The sequence below is a fragment of the Eurosta solidaginis genome, chromosome 5, assembly GCF_040869045.1.
Source record: "Eurosta solidaginis isolate ZX-2024a chromosome 5, ASM4086904v1, whole genome shotgun sequence".
NCBI classification, from domain to species: Eukaryota; Metazoa; Arthropoda; class Insecta; order Diptera; family Tephritidae; genus Eurosta; species Eurosta solidaginis.
This window is the reverse complement of record NC_090323.1, coordinates 79,975,645-79,998,243: the sequence shown is the minus strand read 5'-3', so window position 1 is coordinate 79,998,243 and position 22,599 is coordinate 79,975,645. Positions and strand designations below refer to the sequence as shown.

The 22,599-nt window shown below is 40.1% G+C and overlaps 1 protein-coding gene across 3 annotated transcripts in view; it reads right to left on the bottom strand.

Annotated features, from left to right (window-relative positions):
• The window catches only part of Rad9 (cell cycle checkpoint control protein Rad9), a 69,846-nt gene extending 47,473 nt beyond the window's left edge, over nucleotides 1–22,373 (bottom strand). The window contains exons 1-3 of one of the 3 annotated variants that reach the window (XM_067786562.1): nucleotides 22,202–22,373; nucleotides 22,112–22,147; nucleotides 21,823–22,055 (exon numbers count right to left, since the gene is read on the bottom strand). In XM_067786562.1, the coding sequence (XP_067642663.1) occupies nucleotides 21,823–22,055; nucleotides 22,112–22,147; nucleotides 22,202–22,247 (315 nt within the window). In that variant the 5' untranslated portion in view covers nucleotides 22,248–22,373. The remainder of the gene's footprint in view (nucleotides 1–21,822; nucleotides 22,056–22,111; nucleotides 22,148–22,201) is intronic. The other 2 variants (XM_067786563.1, XM_067786564.1) reach the window with 2 other exon arrangements.
• Nucleotides 22,374–22,599: the final 226 nt, after the last annotated feature.

The window sequence follows — 22,599 nt, the reverse complement described above, 5'->3', positions numbered from 1 at the left end:
CGCCCAAGAACGTCCCGTAGTTTACGCGTAAGCGCCCCCCCCCCCCCCCCCCCCCCCCCCCGCTACCTGCCAGCAGCCCCGCTGCTCAGCAAGCCACAACAAGTACCAGCTGCTGCTCGCGCCCCACGGCGCCAACAACTCAAACAGCTACTACCATTCATAACTACTATCTTCGTAGTAGAGTCGGTAGCAATGCTGAGCATCAGCCCCCCCCCCCCCCTCTCTTCCGGCATCAATCGTGTAGATCAGGGAAACAGACTCTTAGTCCCTACCTCCGTTTGCACCGTTAGCCAGCACAGAATATATATGTTTGCGACATCAGCGCAATGCAGCTCCTGCCTTGGGTGGTGCCACTTTCCTAGATGTTCTGGTCTCCGCGACGGCAACCCGCCGACGGGTTTCATCGCGCCATGTTGCCAGGTCGCAAACCCAAATCATCCGGGTACCCCAATGCTTGCCCAAGGACGCCCAGTCCCAGGGCCACAACAGCAATTGCGTCCTAGCCTTCCTCAACCCGTATTCACCCGTCACTTACCCCCAGAGTGGCGAAGTCTCCCCCTATACACTTCAGAATTCTGCAGTTAAATTGTAATGGACTAACTGGGAAGATTACGGAGTCGATTTCATGAAGCGGCACCCGCATTGCTGCGATTCAAGAGACTAAACTCACAGCAAGATCTGCATTGCAGACCTGCTCTGGATATACTGTCCACAGAAAAGATCGCGAGAGCGGAAATGGAGGCGGCCTCGCGTTTATCATACACCACTCTGTGCAATATTATATATTTGATCCTGGCATCGACCGCAGGGACAATGTTTTAGAACGTCAAGGCCTATCTGTCCAGTCAGGCGATGTAAACCTAGAAATCATCAACATCTACATCCCTCCTGTCACCTGTTGCCCCAGTGGATACCGCCCTAATATCGAGGCCTTACTCACTGGCAACAATCGCATTATCTTAGGCGATTTCAATGCCCATCACGATCTACGGCATTCAAATTTGCGGGCGGACAGTAAGGGTGAGATATTGGCGGACCAAATAGAAGAAACGACGTTCTGCGCAATAAACGGAGAAGCCCACACGTATGGTAGGAAGCTATCACATTTCGCCAGATATCTCAATCGTGAGCGCAGAACTCGTAAACTGCGACAACTGGCAGCCGATGGTAACATTGACATCCGACCACCTGCCTATACTTATTTCGCTTGAGCGTACCGCCGACTTCATCGTCACAGAAAAACGCACTTTCATAAACTTCAAAAAAGGAAACTGGGACGAATATAAATCTTTTACAGACAACCTCTTTGCTGCCCTCCCTATCCCGACTGATGCCCGTCAAGGGGAGCGTGCCTTCCGCAAGGTCATTGAATCCGCCTCGGCACGTTTCATTCCCGCCGGGAAAATTCCCGAAATTCGGCCCCACTTACCGGCGGAGGCCGCAAACTTAGCGAGAGAACGTGACCTTATAAGACAGCTTGATCCAGGCGACCCCTAATTAAGGGATATAAACCAACGCCATCAGATTGCTTGTGGATGAACACAAGCGGGCGAAATGGGAGGAACAGCTAAGAGGTTGTAACCTCTCTACCGGTGTGGGTAAACTTTGGTCCACCGTAAAGTCCCTATCGAATCCGACTAAGCACAAAGACAAAGTTTCCATCGCCTTTGGCGATAAAGTGCTGTCGGATGCGAAAAAATTGCGAGCGCTTTCTGCCGACAATATATAATGCATTCTACGGTCGACAAAGATAGACGGAGGGCCAACAAACACGCACATAAACACAAATTCAGCGCGTCACCAATCACCATCACCGCTAAAGAGGTTGAGGACGCCATTGGTCACGCTAAACCATCCAAAGCAGTGGGGCCAGACGGCATAGCCATGCCGATGCTTAAAAGCCTAGGGAAAGAGGGTTTCAAATATTTAGCGTATATCTTCAACCTGTCTCTTTCCACCTTTGTCATACCCGAAGAATGGAAAATGGCCAAGGTGGTCCCGCTACTAAAGCCTGGGAAACCAGCTAACATAGGAGAGTCGTATCGTCCGATATCTCTCCTATAGCCAGTAGCAAAGACGCTTGAAGCCATTTTGCTCCCTTATTTCCAAGCAAATGTGCAGCTAGCCTGTCATCAGCATGGCTTCAGAAAACTCCATAGCACTACCACCGCGCTAAATGCCATTAGCACCCAGATAAATTGCGGTTTAAATAAAAACCCTCATCATAGACAGTACTTGTAGCGCTAGACCTATCAAAAGCTTTTGATTCGGTCAACCATGGCTCGTTACTGCAAGACCTGGAAGGGTCTACCCTTCCCCAATGTCTTAAAATGTGGACCGCAAATTATCTGGGTGGTCGGCAGGCATCGTGCAACTTAGAAACGAAACATCAAAACCAAGAAGAATTAAACAAGGGGTGCCACAGGGTGGTGTTCTATCCCCACTTTTGTTTAATTTCTACATATCTAAGCTACCTTCACCACCGGAAGGAGTCACAATCGTTTCCTACGCCGATGACTGCACAATAATGGCCACAGGCCCAGGCCCACAGATCGATGAGCTATGCAATAGAATAAACGGCTACCTCCCTGATCTCTCCAGTTTTTTCGCCTCGCGAAACCTGGCATTATCACCGACTAAATCCTCCGCGACCTTATTTACAACATGGACGTCCCAAATGTCGACCATTTTGTACATCCACGTCGATGGCACTACGCTACCGACTGTCCTACACCCCAAAATATTGGGTGTGACGTTTGATCAGGATCTACATTTTGGTGAGCACGCAGCCGCAATTGTTCCGAGAATTCAGAGCCGTAACAAAATCCTCAAATCCCTCGCTGGCAGTACTTGGGGAAAAGATAAAGAAACGCGCATGACTACATACAAAGCAATTAGCCAGCCGATTACGTGCTACGCGTCACCCATATGGTCGCCAAGACTAAAAATTACCCACTAGAAGAAGCTACAGGCCTGCCAAAATACTGCTCTCAGAATCGCCACGGGCTGTCTTCTTATGTCCCCAGAACACCATCTACATAATGAGGCGAGAATACTCCCCATTAAGGAGAGACATGAGATGCTAACCAAACAGCTCCTGTTGAATACCCAGAAACCTGGGCATCCCAACAGACATAGGATTGATGAGCCAACACCCCCTAGGGACTTAAGGAGTCATCTCTGTAAGCATTTTGAGGAAATACGGCACCTGAGAACCCAGCCGTATGAAGCAAAAAACACAAGCAGGTCCTTGGTGAATTCCACAAACAGGCGTCGGACCTTTATGTCAGGAATTGCCCGGTGAATCCAGTACTCAAAGAAAAGTACCCAAAACTTGTGGAAGATGAACGCATACTCCCCAGGGAAACTCGTGTCACTCTTGCTCAACTTCGTTCTTGATACTGTAACAGGTTAAACTCTTACCTATCCAGAATCAACCCCGACATACAAAATGTATGCCCCGCTTGCAATGTGTCCCCACATGACTCCAACCTCTCTTTAATTGTAATGTGGAACCAACGCCTCTAACACCCCTTTCATTATGGTCTACCCCTGTTGAAACAGCAAGTTTCCTTGGACTCCCGTTAGAGGATATTGATGACAATTTGTGATCGGTCGCGGCTGTTAGGTGGAGCGAAGCACTGCTACAACAACTACACAATGCTTTCGACTACTAAGATATATAAAACATAAAATTAATGTTACAATGAATGCCCCTATTACCGTTTACAACTCAACTCTGGTTGGGTTGAAATTTCGCAATTTGGTATTACAGATTACAACTCAACCTGTCAAAAAAAATGACGGTTTAGTTGTCTAGTCTTAACAACTTTTTGTGGCATTACCGTTTACAACCTTGTGTTGGTTTAGTTGTCAAAGACGTCAAAATCTTACAACTGATTACTAGCAGTTTTAGAAGACGGTTCACCGCCTAATTTTTAACAAAAATTTTCAAAGTTGGTATCAAAAGACATGTTTCGACCTCCGATTTAAGAATCCGAAAACAAAAATTAAAAATTTAATTCTGTGATTGTATTTTGCCAGATTTTTTGTACATACTAATGCGTTGGACCCACCCAGGGTTATTTTTACAAATCGCGGCCAAAGGTCGCCAACGCAGAAAGATGTTCTGTGCAAAAAACTGTGGATCGGGCCTCATATTTCAGACCCTCTCGGGCAATTTTGTGGGTTGTTATAAATATTTGTCGACAGAAATTTTTGATTTCCGCTTTCGGATCCTGAAAACAGAGGTCGAAACGAGTCTTTTGATACCACCTTTTATAAAAGTTAGATGGTGCACGGTCTCATAAAACGTTATCTAATAAAAACAAAAAATTGAAAGCCGGTAGTTAAACCTTTTTTAATCAAACAATAATCAACAATTTTGTACAGATTTATAGAAAAAACAACGTTTAAACGAAGGATTACATTGAATAACTTTTTGACTTTATGGAGCGACATTCCGAATTTGGACGAGACTGGTCGCAGTTCGGATGGAGCCAAAATAGATGAAATTATGCGAACGTGAGTCCAATCGATACTACCCACTACTCCTGGGAGTCCTGTTTTATAGTAAAATACAATTTTTGCTGTTTAGGTTTTAATCCACTTCTTACAAATATGTTCCTCAATAAGATCTAAAACCAGTCCAACACCAAAATAATTTCCACAGCATTTTTGATAGCTGCCATCAGCAAAGAATCTCAGTGTGGCGCATAATTTTAAAATGGGGATGAAGCCTTCCCTCGAACGCGTTTGCGGAAATGGTCCTTAATTGTGTTTAGTAATGAGCAAGATGCTTCTTCAAATCTGCAAAATAACTTCATTTGAAGCTCATCATTTGTCACTTAAACATTTTCTTACTTGGTGCTTGGCAGTTCTAAGGGATTGGAATGATCACGCGAATGTTTTTCGTATTCGCGACATAAGTCGCCAAAATTTTCGCCATTATAAAATAAATTTTTTTTTTATTATTATTATTATTACCTTCTTTATTAGCCGTAGCTATTTAAAACTTTCAGGTACACTTTAGTAATACAAAATCGGTAATCTTAGCAATAGCTTATTGGCTCATTGTGAGCTATAATGTTCTCTAATATGATATATTATCAGTCTTTTAAATACATTAATATTTCTTTCGTTTTTTATATTGCTTGGCAATTCATTAAAAAGTTTTAGGCCTTTATACATCAAAACATTTTGTGCCTTATTGGATTTATAAAATTTAATTCTAAAATCATTCTTGTTCCTTAAGCCGTAGGGTTGCACATCTCCTACATATGCTATTTGGCTCGTTAAGTACTTTGGTAGTAGGTGATATTTCATTTTAAACACAAAAAGAAGTACGTTCATAATTGTTCTTTGATTGATATTTAACCATTTCAGAGTTTCTAACATATATATATGTGATTGGTGTCAGCCTATTACATAATAGTATGCACCGCACCCCTTTGTTTTGTAGTTTTTGCAGCCTGTTTTTCATCTGTGAGTGTAATAGTTCAACCTAGCAATACACTCCTGACATGAATTTCCGGTAGTATATAGTAGTGTATCTATAGAAAATAATAATTTTCTATATAATTTACAATAATTTATTTAAACTTTATTTTTAAAAGAATATTTTTGATGATTCAAATATTTTAATTTTTTGATAATAAAAAAAATAACTAATATAATCAGAATAAATTTAAAATATAACAAGTATATTTTTTATAAGTAGATAACTCTACATATACTCCCCCTCCAGTGAAATGAAAAAAAATTTTTTTAATGTTAATAATTTTGTGTTGATTGCGTAAAAAGTTTATGTTGGTATTGATGTAAGTACTCAATCTTTTGACGATTCGATGTACTTGATAGCTTATTTTAGTTGTTATATTTAGTTATTGTATTAATAGTTTATGTATATTAATATTTGGTTGTGTTATTGTTATGTTGTTGAGGTTAAAAATAACTTAATAGCTGTTTATTAAATATTGTCAATTATAATTATGTTTTTCATGAACCTAGAATGAGGTTGAATTATAGTAGATGGCTACTTTGTTTGCACAATTACTCAAAAATTAAAAACTTGTATTATGCAGAATGTATGTTCAATATATAATTGTACTCTGCATAATGTATGTCCAAGTTGTTGATAAGGAATGAAAAGTTGATTCCTTAATTCGTTTGAAGGTGATATGAAATTGTCATATGAATTTAATTTCAATATGAAAGAATTGATATATGTGAATAAATTTTATTTTAAGTAATATTTTGAGATTTTTTAAAATTGATTTTAAAAATTTGAAGTTATTTCTTTTTTTATTTTTTGTGTTGTTGAAAACGAGGTATTTTGGGTTTGAACATTTGTTTTTGTTAAAGTTCTTGTATACATAATTGATAATTGTATTTACTTATATACTGAAGAAGAAGCTAAGAAATCAAAATATATGTAAAACGTATAGAAGATATTCACTAATAAGAGTAATTAATTTAAAAATTGTTTGAATAAAAGTAAAAGTATGTTTTAATAATAATAACGTTGGAATAGTGAATTTAAAATTATTCACACACATAAATATGTATGTAAGTATAGAATTAATCTATTATAATTGTTAGTTAATATATATAGAGTTAGAGTTGTTGTTGTTTTAGATTTTGAGACTACATATGTCTGTATGAGTATGTTGTTGATCAATTAAATGATCAATAATAAAAATTTTGTACATTAGAAATTTGTTTGATTTTTACTATTTTTAGTATTCGTTCTTGAACCTTTTGTTTTGTTTGTTTCTCTTCTGTTTTTAATTGATTTGATTTTTCGTCTGTTACTTTTGTATCAGTTTCTTATTAGCACTTTTTTTTGATGATCTGTCTCTTTAAGACTGGTACTGGTTGATTGATTATTCACTGTTTTGTTTTATTTATTCTTAATCGGATTGCAGTTGATTCGATTTTAATGCAACATAAAGAGTTATAGCTTAGATGTTGAATTTGGAGAAAGTGACACGTAAATGATTCGATTCTGAAAGTTGATGATTGTGTATTTTGATAAGCGCAAAAAGGCTTCTTCCACCGATGAGAGTTGAAGTAGCGTCATTTTACGGTCTTTTGGGGAAAAATTTGAATGCTTTAACTTCGAAGTTATTAGAGGTGAACGTTTTTTAATGTTTTCATCAGTATACGATGATGGAATGTTACTTAAATGCAAAATATCTGATGATGGATAAATGTTCGTTGGAATTTGTTCAGTAATTTTTTTTTGTTCTCGTATACTTATTTCTTCACACACTAAATTTTTTAACAATTTGGATTCTTTTTGCTGATGCCGCTATCACATCTACATTGCAATGCACTTGTAGTATTTTACGTATTAGTGAAAACATTTTGTTAAATTTGAGTTAAATCTATGTAAGGACATCTGTATGTAAGTAGAAATGTGTGAGCTAATCTTCAATGATGGTGTAATATTTATATTGCTTGTAGATCGTTCGATTTGTTGAAATGAAAATTCGACTTTTCTTTTTACATTTAGCTATCACTTTCAAAATTATGAACTCTTTAAATAATTGTTATCTATATGCACAAAAACAGCGAAATTTCCATCAGTGATTTTCGTAATTTTGTTATCGCGTAAATCGAGAATAGGTCAGAAGGATCGCCAGATATAGAAAATAATAATTTTCTATATAATTTAGAATAATTTATTTAAACTTTATTTTTAAAAGAATATTTTTGATGACTCAAATATTTTAATTTTTTGATAATAAAAAATAACTAATATAATAAGAAATATAAAATATAACAAGTATATTTGTTATAAGTAGATAACTCTACAGTATCATCTGCAAATTGACAGACTTCAACTCCTTGTAGTATATTTTCCATATCATTAATATATATTAGGAACAGAAGAGTACCAAGCACTGCACCTTGTGGTACGCCTAGTGTTATTTGTGCAGGCTCTGAGATGCCTTCTGTGACTTTCGTGCGTTGCCATCTGTTACTCAAGTAGCTTTCGAACCACTGATTTTCGACTCCATCAGTTCCATACCTTCTCACTTTCAATTCCATACCTTCTCATTTTCAATACACCTGTAAATTGTTTCGAATGCTCGCTTGAAGTCCAGAAATACAGCAGCTATGCATTTTCCCTCATTCATTTCTGATTTCCAGTGAGAAATTACTAAATTTAACGCTGTCTCACAGCTATGTCGCTGCCGGAATCCTGATTAGTTTTCGGATATCAGTTGATTCTTCTCCATACAGGCTTCCAATTGCTTGTGTACCACTTCCTCAAGTATTTTACTCTCGGTCATTAACATATTAATTGGTCGAAACTCTTCTGGATTCACCACGTTTTTTACTTTTTCCACTGGTACCACCATGGACATTTTCCAGTTGCTGGGAAACTCACCACTCTTTAGAGAAATATTAATAATTTTCAGGAGGGTTGGTCCTATTATTTCGGAGGCGCACAGTATAATTTTTGTCGAGACGCGGTTGTAATCTTTTTTTTTTGTTCATGACTTTAATAACGCTAAAGAGATCGTTTAAGTCCAGTGTTTTAAATTTAAATTGCGTTCCAAATCGCTTAACATAGTATATGACACTTGGGGAATATCTCTGTTGAGCTCTTCAACACTTTCAAAAAAAAAATGTATTAAGCTCATTAGCTATTTCCACTTTATTTTTTAGTTCATGGCCTTTCACAATCATTTTGCCTATTTCAGTTCTTTCCTCGTTTAATACGAGTTGCTTTATTGTTCTCCACATTGCTTTTTGGTCTTTTGAAGTATCAATTTTATTAGATATATATTTGTTTCGCGCACTTTGGAGCTCCTTAGTATAGTAGTTTCTATAATCTTTATAATTTTGCCAATTTCATATAATATCCGTTTTGCTTTTAATAACAAAATCACTTTTGCAAATGCTTAAATTTCCGCCACAAATTGATCATCTGTTCATTTATCTATCAAATCATCACTTTCTGAAGTTGGCAACTCAATTCAACTTCAACTGAAATAAGTTGTAACTCGTAATACCAAACAGGAGTTGAGTTGTCCTAAAGTTGAGTTGTTTTAATTACAACGCAACAAAGTTGAGTTGTAAACGGTAATAGGGGCATAAAAATAATTAAATTCAACAATACATATGAGAGAAAGTACAAAATATCAGGCCAGACGTGACAGTTTTGAATTATGCAACTCGGAAAACGAACATTCAAAACTGATGCAGTTATACAAGTTGTTGTAGTGCGAACACCAGCTTCAGAGGGGATTATTTTTGGCAAAATTTTGCCGGCAAAGTGGTAAATAAAAAGGCACAAAGTGCCTAGACGTTCTACCAGGAACAGGAAAATTTAGTCGACTAACAAAATCAGATGAGTCGATCTCGCCCATAATAAGTTGTGAATGAACATTACCCCGATTAAAGTTCTTCGATTTTCTAAAGTTGGCAGATTTATAAGGAGAAGCCTATTTCTATAAGGTGGCAAATGCCCGATATCTCTCCTATCGCCAATCCTCCGCGACCTCTCTCTTGCTGACAGTACTTGGGAAAAGACAAAGAAACGCTCATTACCACTTACAAAGCAATTGGTCAGCCGATTGCATGCTACGCGTTCTATATGGTCGCCAAGCCTAGCAACTACACACTGGAAGAAGCTACAGGCCTGCCAAAAGAGTGCTCTTAGAACCGCTACGGGCTGTCTTCTTATGTCCCCAGAACAGCATTTACATTATGAGGCGACAATACTCCCCAGCAGGGAAACGAAATTCCAACCAAACAGTTCCTGTTGAATATCCAGAAACATGGGCATCCCAACAGACATCTGATTGATGAGCCAACACCGCCCAGGGGCTTAAGGAATCATCTCCGTAAGCAATGTGAGGAAATACGGCACCTGAGAACTTATGAAGAAAAAAAACACAAGCAGGTCCTCAGTGAACTCCACAAACAGGCATCGAACCTTTATGCCAGGAATTGCCCGGCGAATCCATTTCTCAAAGAACAGTACCCAAAAAAAGAGGAATGCACACTCTCCAGGGATACGCGAGTCACTCTAGCTCAACTTCGATCTGGATACTGTAACAGGTTAAACTCTTACCTATCCAGAATCAACCCCGACATACAAAATGTATGCCCTGCTTGCTATGTGTCCCCACATGACACCTACCATCTCTTTAATTGTAATGTGAAACAAACGCCTCTAACATCCTTCATATTATGGTCCACCCCTGTTGAAACAGCAAGTTTCCTTGGACTCTCGTTAGAGGATATTGATGACAATTTGTGATCGGTCGCACCTATTGGATGGGGCGAAGCTCTACAACAACAACAACAACCACATTAAATTTTAGGCCATCCCGCGCTCCCCACCCCTTAGTTCCAAGAGGAACATTGGAGTACTTACCATTATAGTCCACTGTGATGCAGCAATGGACCAACTCATGTTTCTACACGAACATATTGTACGCCTATCATTGCTCGTTTTTAACGATTGTAATCACTACACGATGTTTATTGGACTGTGGGTACTCCATGGATTTCTCTGATGTAATGCGTAGCTGGAGTATATGGTCCAGTCCTAGGACATCGCAATCGCTTCCCAAGGTAGTCGGTTCTATGTACCGGAGCGACTCGGGATTTTTCCCGACCAAGGACTGTCATTTCAGTGTGACCCCATTTAATTTGTTTCGTCCACGTAACTTTTATAAATCTTTCGTGGCTCCTTGCTGTTCACGCCCAAGGGCGTCCCGTAGTCTACGCCTAAGCGTCCTCCCACTACCTTCCTGCAGCCCCGCTGCTCATCAAGCCACAACAAGTACCCGCTGCTGCTCACGCCCCACGGCGCCAACAACTCAAACAGCTGATACCACTCATAACTACTATCTTCGTAGTAGAGTTGGTGGGAATGCTGAGCGTCAGCCCCTGCCCCCGTCTTCTCCACCCCCCCCCCTCTTTTCCGGCAGCAATCGTGCAGGTCAGGGAAACAGACTCTTAGTCCCTACCTCCGTTTGCACCGTCTGCCAGCACAGAATATATAGGTTTGCGACATCCGCCCAATGCAGCTCCTGCCTTGGGTGGTGCCACTTTCCTAGATGTTCTGGTCTCCGCGACGGCAACCCCCCGACGGGTTTCATCGCGCCATGTTGCCAGGTCGCAAACCCAAATCATCCGGGTACCCCAATGCTAGCCCAAGGACGCCCAGTCCCAGGGCCACAACAGCAATTGCGTCCTGGCCTTCCACAACCCAGGCGTAGTCAACCGTCACTTACCCCCAGAGTGGCGACGTCTCCCCTTATGCACTTCAGAATTCTGCAGTTAAATTGTAATGGACTAACTGGGAAGATTACGGAGATAGTCGAATTCATGAAGCGGCACAACATCCGCATTGCTGCGATTCAAGAGACTAAACTCACAGCAAGATCTGCATTGCAGACCTGCTCTGGGTATAATGTCCACAGGAAAGACCGCGAGAGCGGAAATGGAGGCGGTCTCGCGTTTATCATACACCACTCTGTGCAATATTATATATTTGATCCTGGCATCGACCGCAGGGACAATATCTTAGAACGTCAAGGCCTATCTGTCCGGTCAGGCGATGCAAACCTAGAAATCATCAACATCTACATCCCTCCTGCCACCTGTTGCCCCAGTGGATACCTCCCTAATATCAGGGCCTTACTCACTGGCAACAATCGCATTATCTTAGGCGATTTCAATGCCCATCATGATCTATGGCATTCAAACTTGCGGGCGGACAGTAGGGGTGAGATGTTGGCGGATCAAATAGAAGTAACGACGTTCTGCACAATAAACGGAGACGCCCCCACACGTATAGTAGGAAGCTGTCACAGCTCGCCAGATATCTCAATCGTGAGCGCAGAACTCGTAAACTGCGTCAACTGGCAGCCGATGGTAACATTGGCATCCGACCACCTGCCCATACTTATTTCGCTTGAGCTTACCGCCGAGTTCATCGTCACTGAAAATCGCACTTTCATAAACTTCAAAAAAGGAAAGTGGGAAGAATATAAATCCTTTACAGACAGCCGCTTTGCTGCCCTCCCTATCGCGACTGATGCCCGCCAAGGGGAGCGTGCCTTCCGTAAGGTCATTAAATCCGCCTCGGCACATTTCATTCCCGCCGGGAGAATTCCCGAAATCCGACCCCACTTCCCGGCGGAGGCCGCAAACTTAGCGAGAGAACGTGTCCTTATAAGACAGCTTGAACCAGGCGACCCCCAAATAAGGGATATAAACCAACGCATCAGATTGCTTGTGGATGAACACAAGCGGGCGAAATGGGAGGAACACCTAAGAGGTTGTAACCTCTCTACCGGTGTGGGTAAACTTTGGTCCACCGTAAAGTCCCTATCGAATCCGACTAAGCACAAAGACAAAGTTTGCTTCGCCTTTGGCGACAAAGTGCTGTCGGACGCGAAAAAATGCGCGAGCGCTTTCTGCCGACAATATATAATGCATCCTACGGTCGAAAAAGATAGACGTAGAGCCAATAGACACGCACATAAACACAAATTCAGCGCGTCACCAATCACCATCACCGCTAAAGAGGTTGAGGACGCCATTAGTCGTTCTAAACCATCCAAAGCAGTGGGCCCAGACGGCATATCCATGCCGATGCTTAAAAGCCTAGGGAAAGAGGGTTTCAAATATTTAGCGCATGTCTTCAACCTATATCTTTCCACCTTTGTCATACCTGAGAAATGGAAAATGGCCAAGGTGGTCCCGCTACTAAAGCCTGGGAAACCAGCTAACATAGCTGAGTCGTATCGTCCGATATCTCTCCTATCGCCAGTGGCAAAGACGCTTGAAGCCATTTTGCTCCCTTATTTCCAAGCAAATTTGCAGCTAGCCCCTCATCAGCATGGCTTCAGAAAACTCCATAGCACTACCACCGCGCTAAATGCCATTAGCACCCAGATAAATTGCGGTTTAAATCAATATTCATTTTATGAAGCATGACTATGTAAATGTGTTTTAGTGGGTGTTCTTCTAACCCTCTCGTTGCTACTACAATATCATCCATATATATAATTTTTCGAGCAGGAAAATTGTGGTAAAACATTTTAAAAAATTAATAAAAAGTTGTGCAAAATAAAGTGTTTTGTTCGCGCTTCACAAAATGTAACAAATAATGTAATAATACGGTATTGAATTCCTAATATAATAGGAGTTAACTTTGAGAAAAAAGACTCAAATAAATTTATTTAATAAACAAATTTAAACACATACATATACTAATAAACGGTGAAGTAAATCGAAATAAGGCAAAAGCAAAATGGGTATGTGCGCGAAATGCAATCACTCTATAAGAGGAGAGACAGGTATACGATGCGAGGGTGTGTGTAATAAAGTGTACCATTTAAGCCTTGCATGTGCAGGTGTTGATAAATATTGTGTTAAAATGTTTGAGGAAAAACCTATGGCACGATTTATGTGTGATGAATGTGTTACATATATTCAGAATGTAGACTTGGTGCTACAAGAAATGCAAATGAGTGTGAAGAAAAACAATACAATATTAAATGAGTATAAATATGAGTTTGAAGAGGTGATGAAGAAAAGCCAAAATGAAATAAAGGCTTTATTGGAAGCTGTAGAGGGTCGATATACTCAAAGAGTAGCAACTATGGAAAGATCACAAAAGCTGTTTGAGAAAAAAATTGGTGAGATAAAAAGCTTATATGAAATGATAGAAGAAGTGAAAAATAAAACTGAAATAATCGGTAAAGACAATGAAAAGGTATGTAACGAAATAAAGAAAATTAGTAGTAATAATAAGGAAAAAGGGCTGTCATATGCAGAAGTAATGAAAAATAATAATAAAAAAGATGAAAACAAAAGCAAAGTTACTACAGTGCCTGAATTAAAGAAACGTAATCCTATTATTGTTAAACCGAAAGTAAAACAATCGTGTGAAAAAACCAAGAAAGATTTAAACAATAAAATTAATCCTAAGGAACTAAAGATAACAGATATTAAAGCTGGTAATAATGGTATTATGGTGATCGATAGTGTTGATGAAAATGAAAGAGACAAAATAAAAGAAATAATGGACAAAGAAATTAGCAATGAATATGAGATAAAGATACCTCGTGAATATAAACCAAGACTATTTATAACAGGTATGCAATTTGAAAAGAATGGTGATGAATTAACTGAATGTCTACGAAAACAAAATAAATGCTTTGAACAGGGTGAAGTAAAAATTATTAAGCAATATAATGTTAAAGTTAGTCACAAAAATTATTATAATGCAATAGTTGAGGTGGATGTGGAAATATTCACTGAAGCGTTAAAATTAGATAAACTGAATATAGGATGGGAAAGGTGCAAAGTATACGATGGTGTTGATATAACAATGTGTTTTAAATGTAAAGGATACAACCATAAAGCTAGTGAATGCAATAATGAAGATGTTTGTAGCAAATGCTTGGGTAAACATAAACCCATGGAGTGCAAGGAACAACCAAAAAACATGTGCATAAATTGTATTAGGGCTAATGAGAAATTAAATCTAGGGCTTGATACCAATCACCCTTGCAATAGCAGACATTGCCCTGTCTACTTAAAACACTTAAATGTAAAAAAACAAAGGCTAGGATACTAGCAACTAACAATCAGGCCACTGGCTCACCTGGAACATGCTAATGTTATGCAACGTAGAGTATCAAAGTACCAAAAACGATCCACAAAGGACATCAACAATGACTTTAAATGCATCTATTTAAACATAAATAGCCTAGTAGCTAACAAATCAGAGTTGGAAGTGTTGGCGGAAGTTCATAGACCAGGCATCATACTGTGCTCTGAAACTTGTACAACCAAAGATATTATAGACAATGAATTAAAAATAGCAACCTATAAAATGATAAGATGTGATTCCCACAGTAGGCACACAGGAGGTGTGTTAGTTTATGTACATAGTACAATTGATGTTAAAGTAATCTATAATGATAACATAAATGAAAACGTTTGGTGCATTGTAATAAAACTGAAGAAGGTTGATAAAAAGTGGCAGATTGGAGTTCTGTACCACTCGCCGAGCACTAGTGATGCAGCTTTTGTTGAATACCTAAATGAAATTCTAATAGATAAATATGAAAAAAGTAACCATAATATAGTAGTCGGTGATTTTAATATTAACATGAACTGCATTTCGACATATAGTACTAAATTAAATGAGATATTTGCTGTGATGGGGATGAGCCAAAAAATAGAATTTAATACGCGAATCACAGATACAAGTGAATCGAAAATTGATCTATTATTTTCAAACTCGGATGAAATTCTCTGTAATAATTTGCAGGAATACAAAATATCTGATCATGAAACTATAAAATTTAATATTAAAACGTCCAAAGTATACAAGATGAGACTGACCAAAAAAATCATAGCATGGGACAAATATAATAGTGATATTTTAATAACCGTCCTTAGATCATTTAACTTCAACTTTACTATAAACTTATCAATTGATGTAAAAGTCGAATTAATTAATAATATAATGATTCAGGCTATGGAAAGTTTAACCTACGAAAAAGAAGTGCATATTAAGTTAATGAATAAATGGTATGATAGAGAATTGGCACAAATGAATAAATATAAATACAATATGTACACGCGTGCGTTACAAACTGGAGAGTGGGATGAATATAAAAATATAAATAGGTCTTACAAAAAATTAGTCAAATTGAAAAAAATAAAGTATATGGAGAATAAAATCATTTTGAATGAATATAATGCTAAAGAAATGTGGAAATATCTCAAACAAACGGTTAACCAAACTAAAGATAACGAAGGGATAAAAAAGGTTATACTGGATGGCATACTGGTTGAAAACGAAACCGATCTGGCGAATGGTCTAAATAGATTTTTTGTAAACAGTGTGATTGAAATTAATAATAACATCGAAACCTGTCAAGTAGCACTAGAGGATACACAAGTCCATTCAAAATTAAAGTTTGCTGAAATTACCACCGATGATGTTATTAATATCTTAACAGACTTTAAATATAAAATAGGTGGAAGAAAACTGCTATCCGAAGGTGTACTAAAAGATTGTATATCGTATACCGGATATTTCTATGCTCAAATAATTAATAACAGCTTAGAAGATGGTGTAGTACCTGAAATGTGGAAAACGTCAACAATAATACCTGTGGAAAAAGTTAAAAAGACAATGCAACCTGAAGAACTTAGACCCATAAATACCCTGCCAAGTGATGCTAAAATTCTCGAAGTCGTTGTTAAGAATCAGTTGGTGAATCATCTTGAAGTAAATAATATATTAGTCTACCAACAGTCAGGATTTAGGAAAAAACACTCCTGTGAGACAGCGCTGAACTTGGTGATACTGATTGGAAAGAAGAGCTAAACAACAAAAAAGTAGTGGTTTCAGTTTTCCTTGACCTCAAAAGAGCTTTTGAAACGGTGGATAGAGAGATATTAATAAAAAAAATGCAGCGGATTGGCATAACTGATATTGAACTTAAATGGTTCCGCAACTATTTGAAGCAGAGAAAGCAGAAAACAGTTATAAATGCTGTGACGTCGGATGAATTAGAGGTACCCATAGGGTTACCTCAAGGCTCAGTATTGGCACCTATATTATTTCTTATATACATAAATGACATAGTCAATGCTATCGAAGGTTGTGAAATTAGACTTTTTGCGGATGATGCATTAATTATGATAAGTGAAAATAATATTAATACTGCACTCGCCAAAATGCAACATGAAATAAATAACTTATATAAATGGTTGTGTGGTAATAGACTGAAACTAAACATAAATAAAACTAAATATATGATAATAACAAGGAGGAATATCAATGAGGAGGATATAGCCGAGCTAAAAATAAATGATGAAATCATACAAAGAGTTAACAGTATAAAATACTTAGGAATAATAATTGATAATAAACTCAAATTTGAAGATCATATAAATTATACAATTAAAAAAGCTGCTAATAAAATAGGAGTGATGCAGAGAACAACGAAATTCATTCAGAAAAAGTACAAAATAATCTTATATAAATCAGTTATAGAACCGCACTTCGTGTACTGCCCGTCCATTCTTTTCATAATATCGGATAAAGAAGTAGACAAGCTCCAAAAGCTTCAAAATAGATGCATGAGATTTATTCTTCAGAAACCTAGAGATACACGAACGGCTGACATGTTGAAGACTTTAGACTGGTTAAGTGTGAAACAAAAGATTTTTTTCCACTCCATGAAATTCATATTTAATATTAAACATGGAAATGTACCTGAGTATTTAAATAAAAATATAGCATTAGTTGAGCAAACTCACAACATAAATACGAGGAGCAAACATAATTTCAAATTGCCGTTTTTTAGAACTGAAATTGATCAACAGAACATTTTCTACAAGGGTCTGAAAAGTTACAATGAACTGCCTATGGATATAAAAAGTTGCAACCAAATAACAGTATTTAAAACAAAATTATATGAATATTGTAAAACCTTAGCTATAAGATAAAAAACTGTAATATTTTCAAATTTACGAATTAGGCTTCTGGCCGTAATAAATAAATAATCTAATCTAATCTAATACCCCCATCATAGAACAGTACTCGTAGCGCTAGACCTATCAAAAGCTTTTGATACGGTCAACCATGGCTCGTTACTGCAAGACCTGGAAGGGTCTACCCTTCCCCCATGTCTTAAAAGGTGGACCGCAAATTATCTGGGTGGTCGGCAGCCATCGGTGCAATTTAGAAACGAAACATCAAAACCAAGGAGAATTAAACAAGGGGTGCCACAGGGTGGTGTCCTATCCCCACTTTTGTTTAATTTCTACATATCTAAGCTACCTTCACCACCGGAAGGAATCACAATCGTTTCCTACGCCGATGACTGCACAATAATGGCCACAGGCCCAGACCCAAAGATCGATGCCCTATGCAATAAAATAAACGGCTACCTCCCTGATCTCTCCAGTTTCTTTGCCTCGCGAAACCTGGCATTATCACCGACTAAATCTTCCGCGACCTTATTTACAACATGGACTTCCCAAATGTCGACCATTTTGAACATCCACGTCGATGGCACTACGCTACGGACTGTCCTACACCCCAAAATCTTGGGTGTGACGTTTGATCAGGATCTACATTTTGGTGAGCACGCAGCCGCAATTGTTCCGAGAATTCAGAGCCGTAACAAAATCCTCAAATCCCTCGCTGGCAGTACTTGGGGAAAAGATAAAGAAACGCTTCCCAAGGCAGTCGGTTCTATGTACCGGAGCGACTCGGGATTTTTCCCGACCAAGGACTGTCATTTCAGTGTGACCCCATTTAATTTGTTTCGTCCCCCCCAAAAATTGTCATCCTCCCAGCAGCTCCTTGCAGCAGGACTGCTACATATTCTCTTACTCCGGGAAGGTATCGAACCCAATCCGGGTCCGTCTCCTGACCCCGGTCCTGAGAAATGGTTTTGCTGCATTTGCCAGAAAAGAATCTTTTTAGGACGGACATACTCTGTTCAATGTGTCTCGTGAAAGGGATGGTTGCATCGGACAGGTTGTTCTGGGCTTGATCCCAAAACCCGACGTCCACGTAACTTTTATAAATCTTTTGTGGCTCCTTGCTGCTCACGCCCAAGGGCGTCCCGTAGTCTACGCCTAAGCGCCCCTCCACTACCTTCCAGCAGCCTTGCTGCTCAGCAAGCCACAACAAGTACCCGCTGCTGCTCGCGCCCCACGGCGCCAACAACTCAAACAGCTGATACCACTCATAACTACTACCTTCGTAGTAGAGCTGGTAGCAATGCTGAGCATCAGCCCCTGCCCCCGTCTTCTTCTCCCCCCCCCCCCCCCTCTTTTCTGGCAGCAATCGTGCAGGTCAGGGAAACAGACTCTTAGTCCCTACCTCCGTTTGCACCGTCTGCCAGCACAGAATATATAGGTTTGCGACTTCCGCTCAATGCAGCTCCTGCCTTGGGTGGTGTCACTTTCCTAGATGTTCTGGTCTCCGCGACGGCAACCCCTCGACGGGTTTCATCGCGCCATGTTGCCAGGTCGGAAACCCAAATCATCCGGGTACCCCAATGCTTGCCCAAGGGCCCCCAGTCCCAAGGCCACAACAGCAATTGCGTCCTGGCCTTCCACAACCTAGGCGTAGTCACCCGTCACTTACCCCTAGAGTGGCGGCGTCACCCCTCATGCACTTCAGAATTCTGCAGTTAAACTGTAATGGACTAACTGGGAAGATTACGGAGATAGTCGATTTCATGAAGCGGCACAACATCCGCATTGCTGCGATTCAAGAGACTAAACTCACAGCAAGATCTGCATTGCAGACCTGCTCCGGGTATAATGTCCACAGGAAGGACCGCGAGAGCGGAAATGAAGGCGGCCTCGCGTTATTATACACCACTCTGTGCATTATCATATATTTGATCCTGGCATCGACCGCAGGGACAATGTCTTAGAACGTCAAGGCCTATCTGTCCGGTCAGGCGATGCTAATATAGAAATCATCAACATCTACATCCCTCCTGTCACCTGTTGCCCCAGTGGATACCGCCCTAACTCACTGGCAACAATCGCATTATCTTAGACGATTTCAATGCCCATCACGACCTATGGCATTCAAACTTGCGGGCGGACAGTAGGGGTGAGATGTTGGCGGATCAAATAAGAGAAACGACGTTCTGCACAATAAACGGAGACGCCCCCACACGTATGGTAGGAAGCTGTCATAGCTCGCCAGATATCTCAATCGTGAGCGCAGAACTCGTAAACTGCGTCAACTGGCAGCCGATGGTAACATTGGCATCCGACCACCTGCCCATACTTATTTCGTTCGAGCGTACCGCCGACTTCATCGTCACCGAAAAACGCACTTTTTAAACTTCAAAAAAGGAAAGTGGGAAGAATATAAATCTGCAACAGACAGCAGCTTTGCTGCCCTCCCTATCCCGACTGATGCCCGCCAAGGGGAGCGTGCCTTCCGTAAGGTCATTGAATCCGCCTCGGCACATTTCATACCCGCCAGGAGAATTCCCGAAATCCGGCCCCACTTCCCGGTGGAGGCCGCGAGCTTAGCGAGGGAACGCGACCTTATAAGACAGCTTGATCCAGGCGATTAGCCAGCCGATTACGTGCTACGCGTCACCCATATGGTCGCCAAGCCTAAAAACTACCCACTGGAAGAAACTACAGGCCTGCCAAAATACTGCTCTCAGAATCGCCACGGGCTGTCTTCTTATGTCCCCAGAACACCATCTGCATAATGATGCGAGAATACTCCCCATCAGGGAGAGAAATGAGATGCTGACCAAACAGTTTCTGTTGAATACCCAGAAACCTGGGCATCCCAACAGACATCTGATTGACGAACCAGCACCGCCTAGGGGCCTAAGGAGTCATCTCCGTAAGCATTTTGAGGAAATAAGGCACCTGAGAACCCAGCCGTATGAAGCGAAAAAACACAAGCAGGTCCTTGGTGAACTCCATAGACAGGCGTCGGACCTTTATGTCGGGAATTGCCCGGTGAATCCAGTACTTGAAGAAAAATATCCAGAACTCGCGGAAGAGGAACGCATACTCCCCAGGGAAACGCGTGTCACTCTTGCTCAACTTCGTTCTGGATACTGTAACAGGTTAAACTCTTACCTATCCATAATCAACCCCGACATACAAAATGTATGCCCCGCTTGCAATGTGTCCCCACATGACACCAACCATTTTTTAATTGTAATGTGGAACCAACGCCTCTAGCACCCCTTTCCTTATGGTCCACCCCAGTTGAAACGGCAAGTTTCCTTGGACTCCCGTTAGAGGATATTGATGACAGTTTGTGATCGGTCGCGGCTATTAGGTGGGGCGAGCATTGCTACAACAACAACAACAGGACATCGCAATGTTAATTGGACCATATTTTTTGTATGAATTGTGGTTAATTTTGAAGCACTCGGGTAGTCCATAGCGATTACTCCATACATGCATGCATGGAGTACTCGCGATTTGGTAATAGTCTAGTTGAGGGGTCGACTGCTAATACGCTACCAAAAATATCGAGAGAGGTGTCAAACGACGCGTATTAATCTCGAGAACAATAATCCGATGGCGGAAAAGAAAAATTTTATCTCTGTCCGGAGATATTTGCATTTGAAGTTGGCGATTTCCATGTGGTTGTTGTTGTGTTTGTATCCACAAAAAAATTTGTGCATCACCGTGGCGGTAGCCACGGTTATACCACACACCCGGACTTGGCATGGCGTAGCCCAGGGTTACTTTTTATAATCGCGTCCGAATGCCGCCAACGCAGAAAGGTGTTCTGCGCAAAAATACTATGGATCCGACCCCCGGCTTCGGAGGTACCCGCGGGTCTTTTTTCGGTTTTTCGTTATCTTTTGAACGCGTTACAATTTTTATTTTCCGCCTTCGGATTATTAATACTGATGTCAAGATGCGTCGTTTGACACCTCTCTCGATATTTTTGGTAGCGTATTAGCAGTCGACCCCTCAACTAGACTATTACCCGCGATTTTTGCAGGGATTTGGTATTTTAGTCGCATTACTACACCAACAACAACAACGGGTATATTCTAAGCCCCCTATCCCGCTGATGGTTAAGGAGTGTTTGCATTAATCGCCACAGACTACCTATATATATGTATATTGACGAGACTGCAGCTTAAGCATGTTTCCTCCAGAATTTCTGCAATGATTTCGATTGAATGAATTCAATCCTTGACTAAACATCTGCATACTATGCATGTCATTCAGTCGTTCTTATAGCCTAGTCACACTTTTCTTGATTATAATTAACTTTCGCGTACATACATATACCTGTTTCGTGCTGCGGAATACGTTGAGACATGCCTTCATGTCAAGTTTACAGTAACTTTCCACTTGGTGGCCTACTTCATAACATTCAAAAAAGCTTTTATTGAACCGATACGTCCCGACCGCAGATTTGGTTGAATTAAGTGTACGTAACAGCATACCGTCATTATCGGCTTCCACAAACATGTCGCCACCAAATTTCGATAGAGACTGAACTGCCTTCGCAAAGACTGTGAAATGACAATGAAGTTACTAAAACCAAAAGTCACCGAATAATTTATAGAACCTCTCGTGTTTCCACCATCCAAAGTGCATTTCATCTCTATACGAAAGAGTTTCACTATTTATTAAATTAAATAAAAACAAAATATTTTACTAGTAAGTAGAGGTCGGAAAAGGTTTCCATAAAGGTAAGGCCACATTAGGCTGCACTACGCAGCACTGCACTGCACTACAAAATATTCTTTGTATGTATTCTTATGAGCTAATTAGTTTCACTATTTATTAAATTAAATAAAAACAAAATATTTTACTAGTAAGTAGAGATCGGAAAATGTTTCCATAAAGGTAAGGCCACATTAGCCTGAACTACACAGCACTGCACTGCACTACAAAATATTCTTTGTATGTATTCTTATGAGGCAATTCACACCTACAGCTGAATTCAGTAAGCCGGTTGTAGTCACTATTAGAGACTGTTTGGGTTGAAAATGACTTTTGAGACAATTTGCCATTCTGTAAGCTGTCTCGCGTCTCCAGCCTCACAAAAGCAAT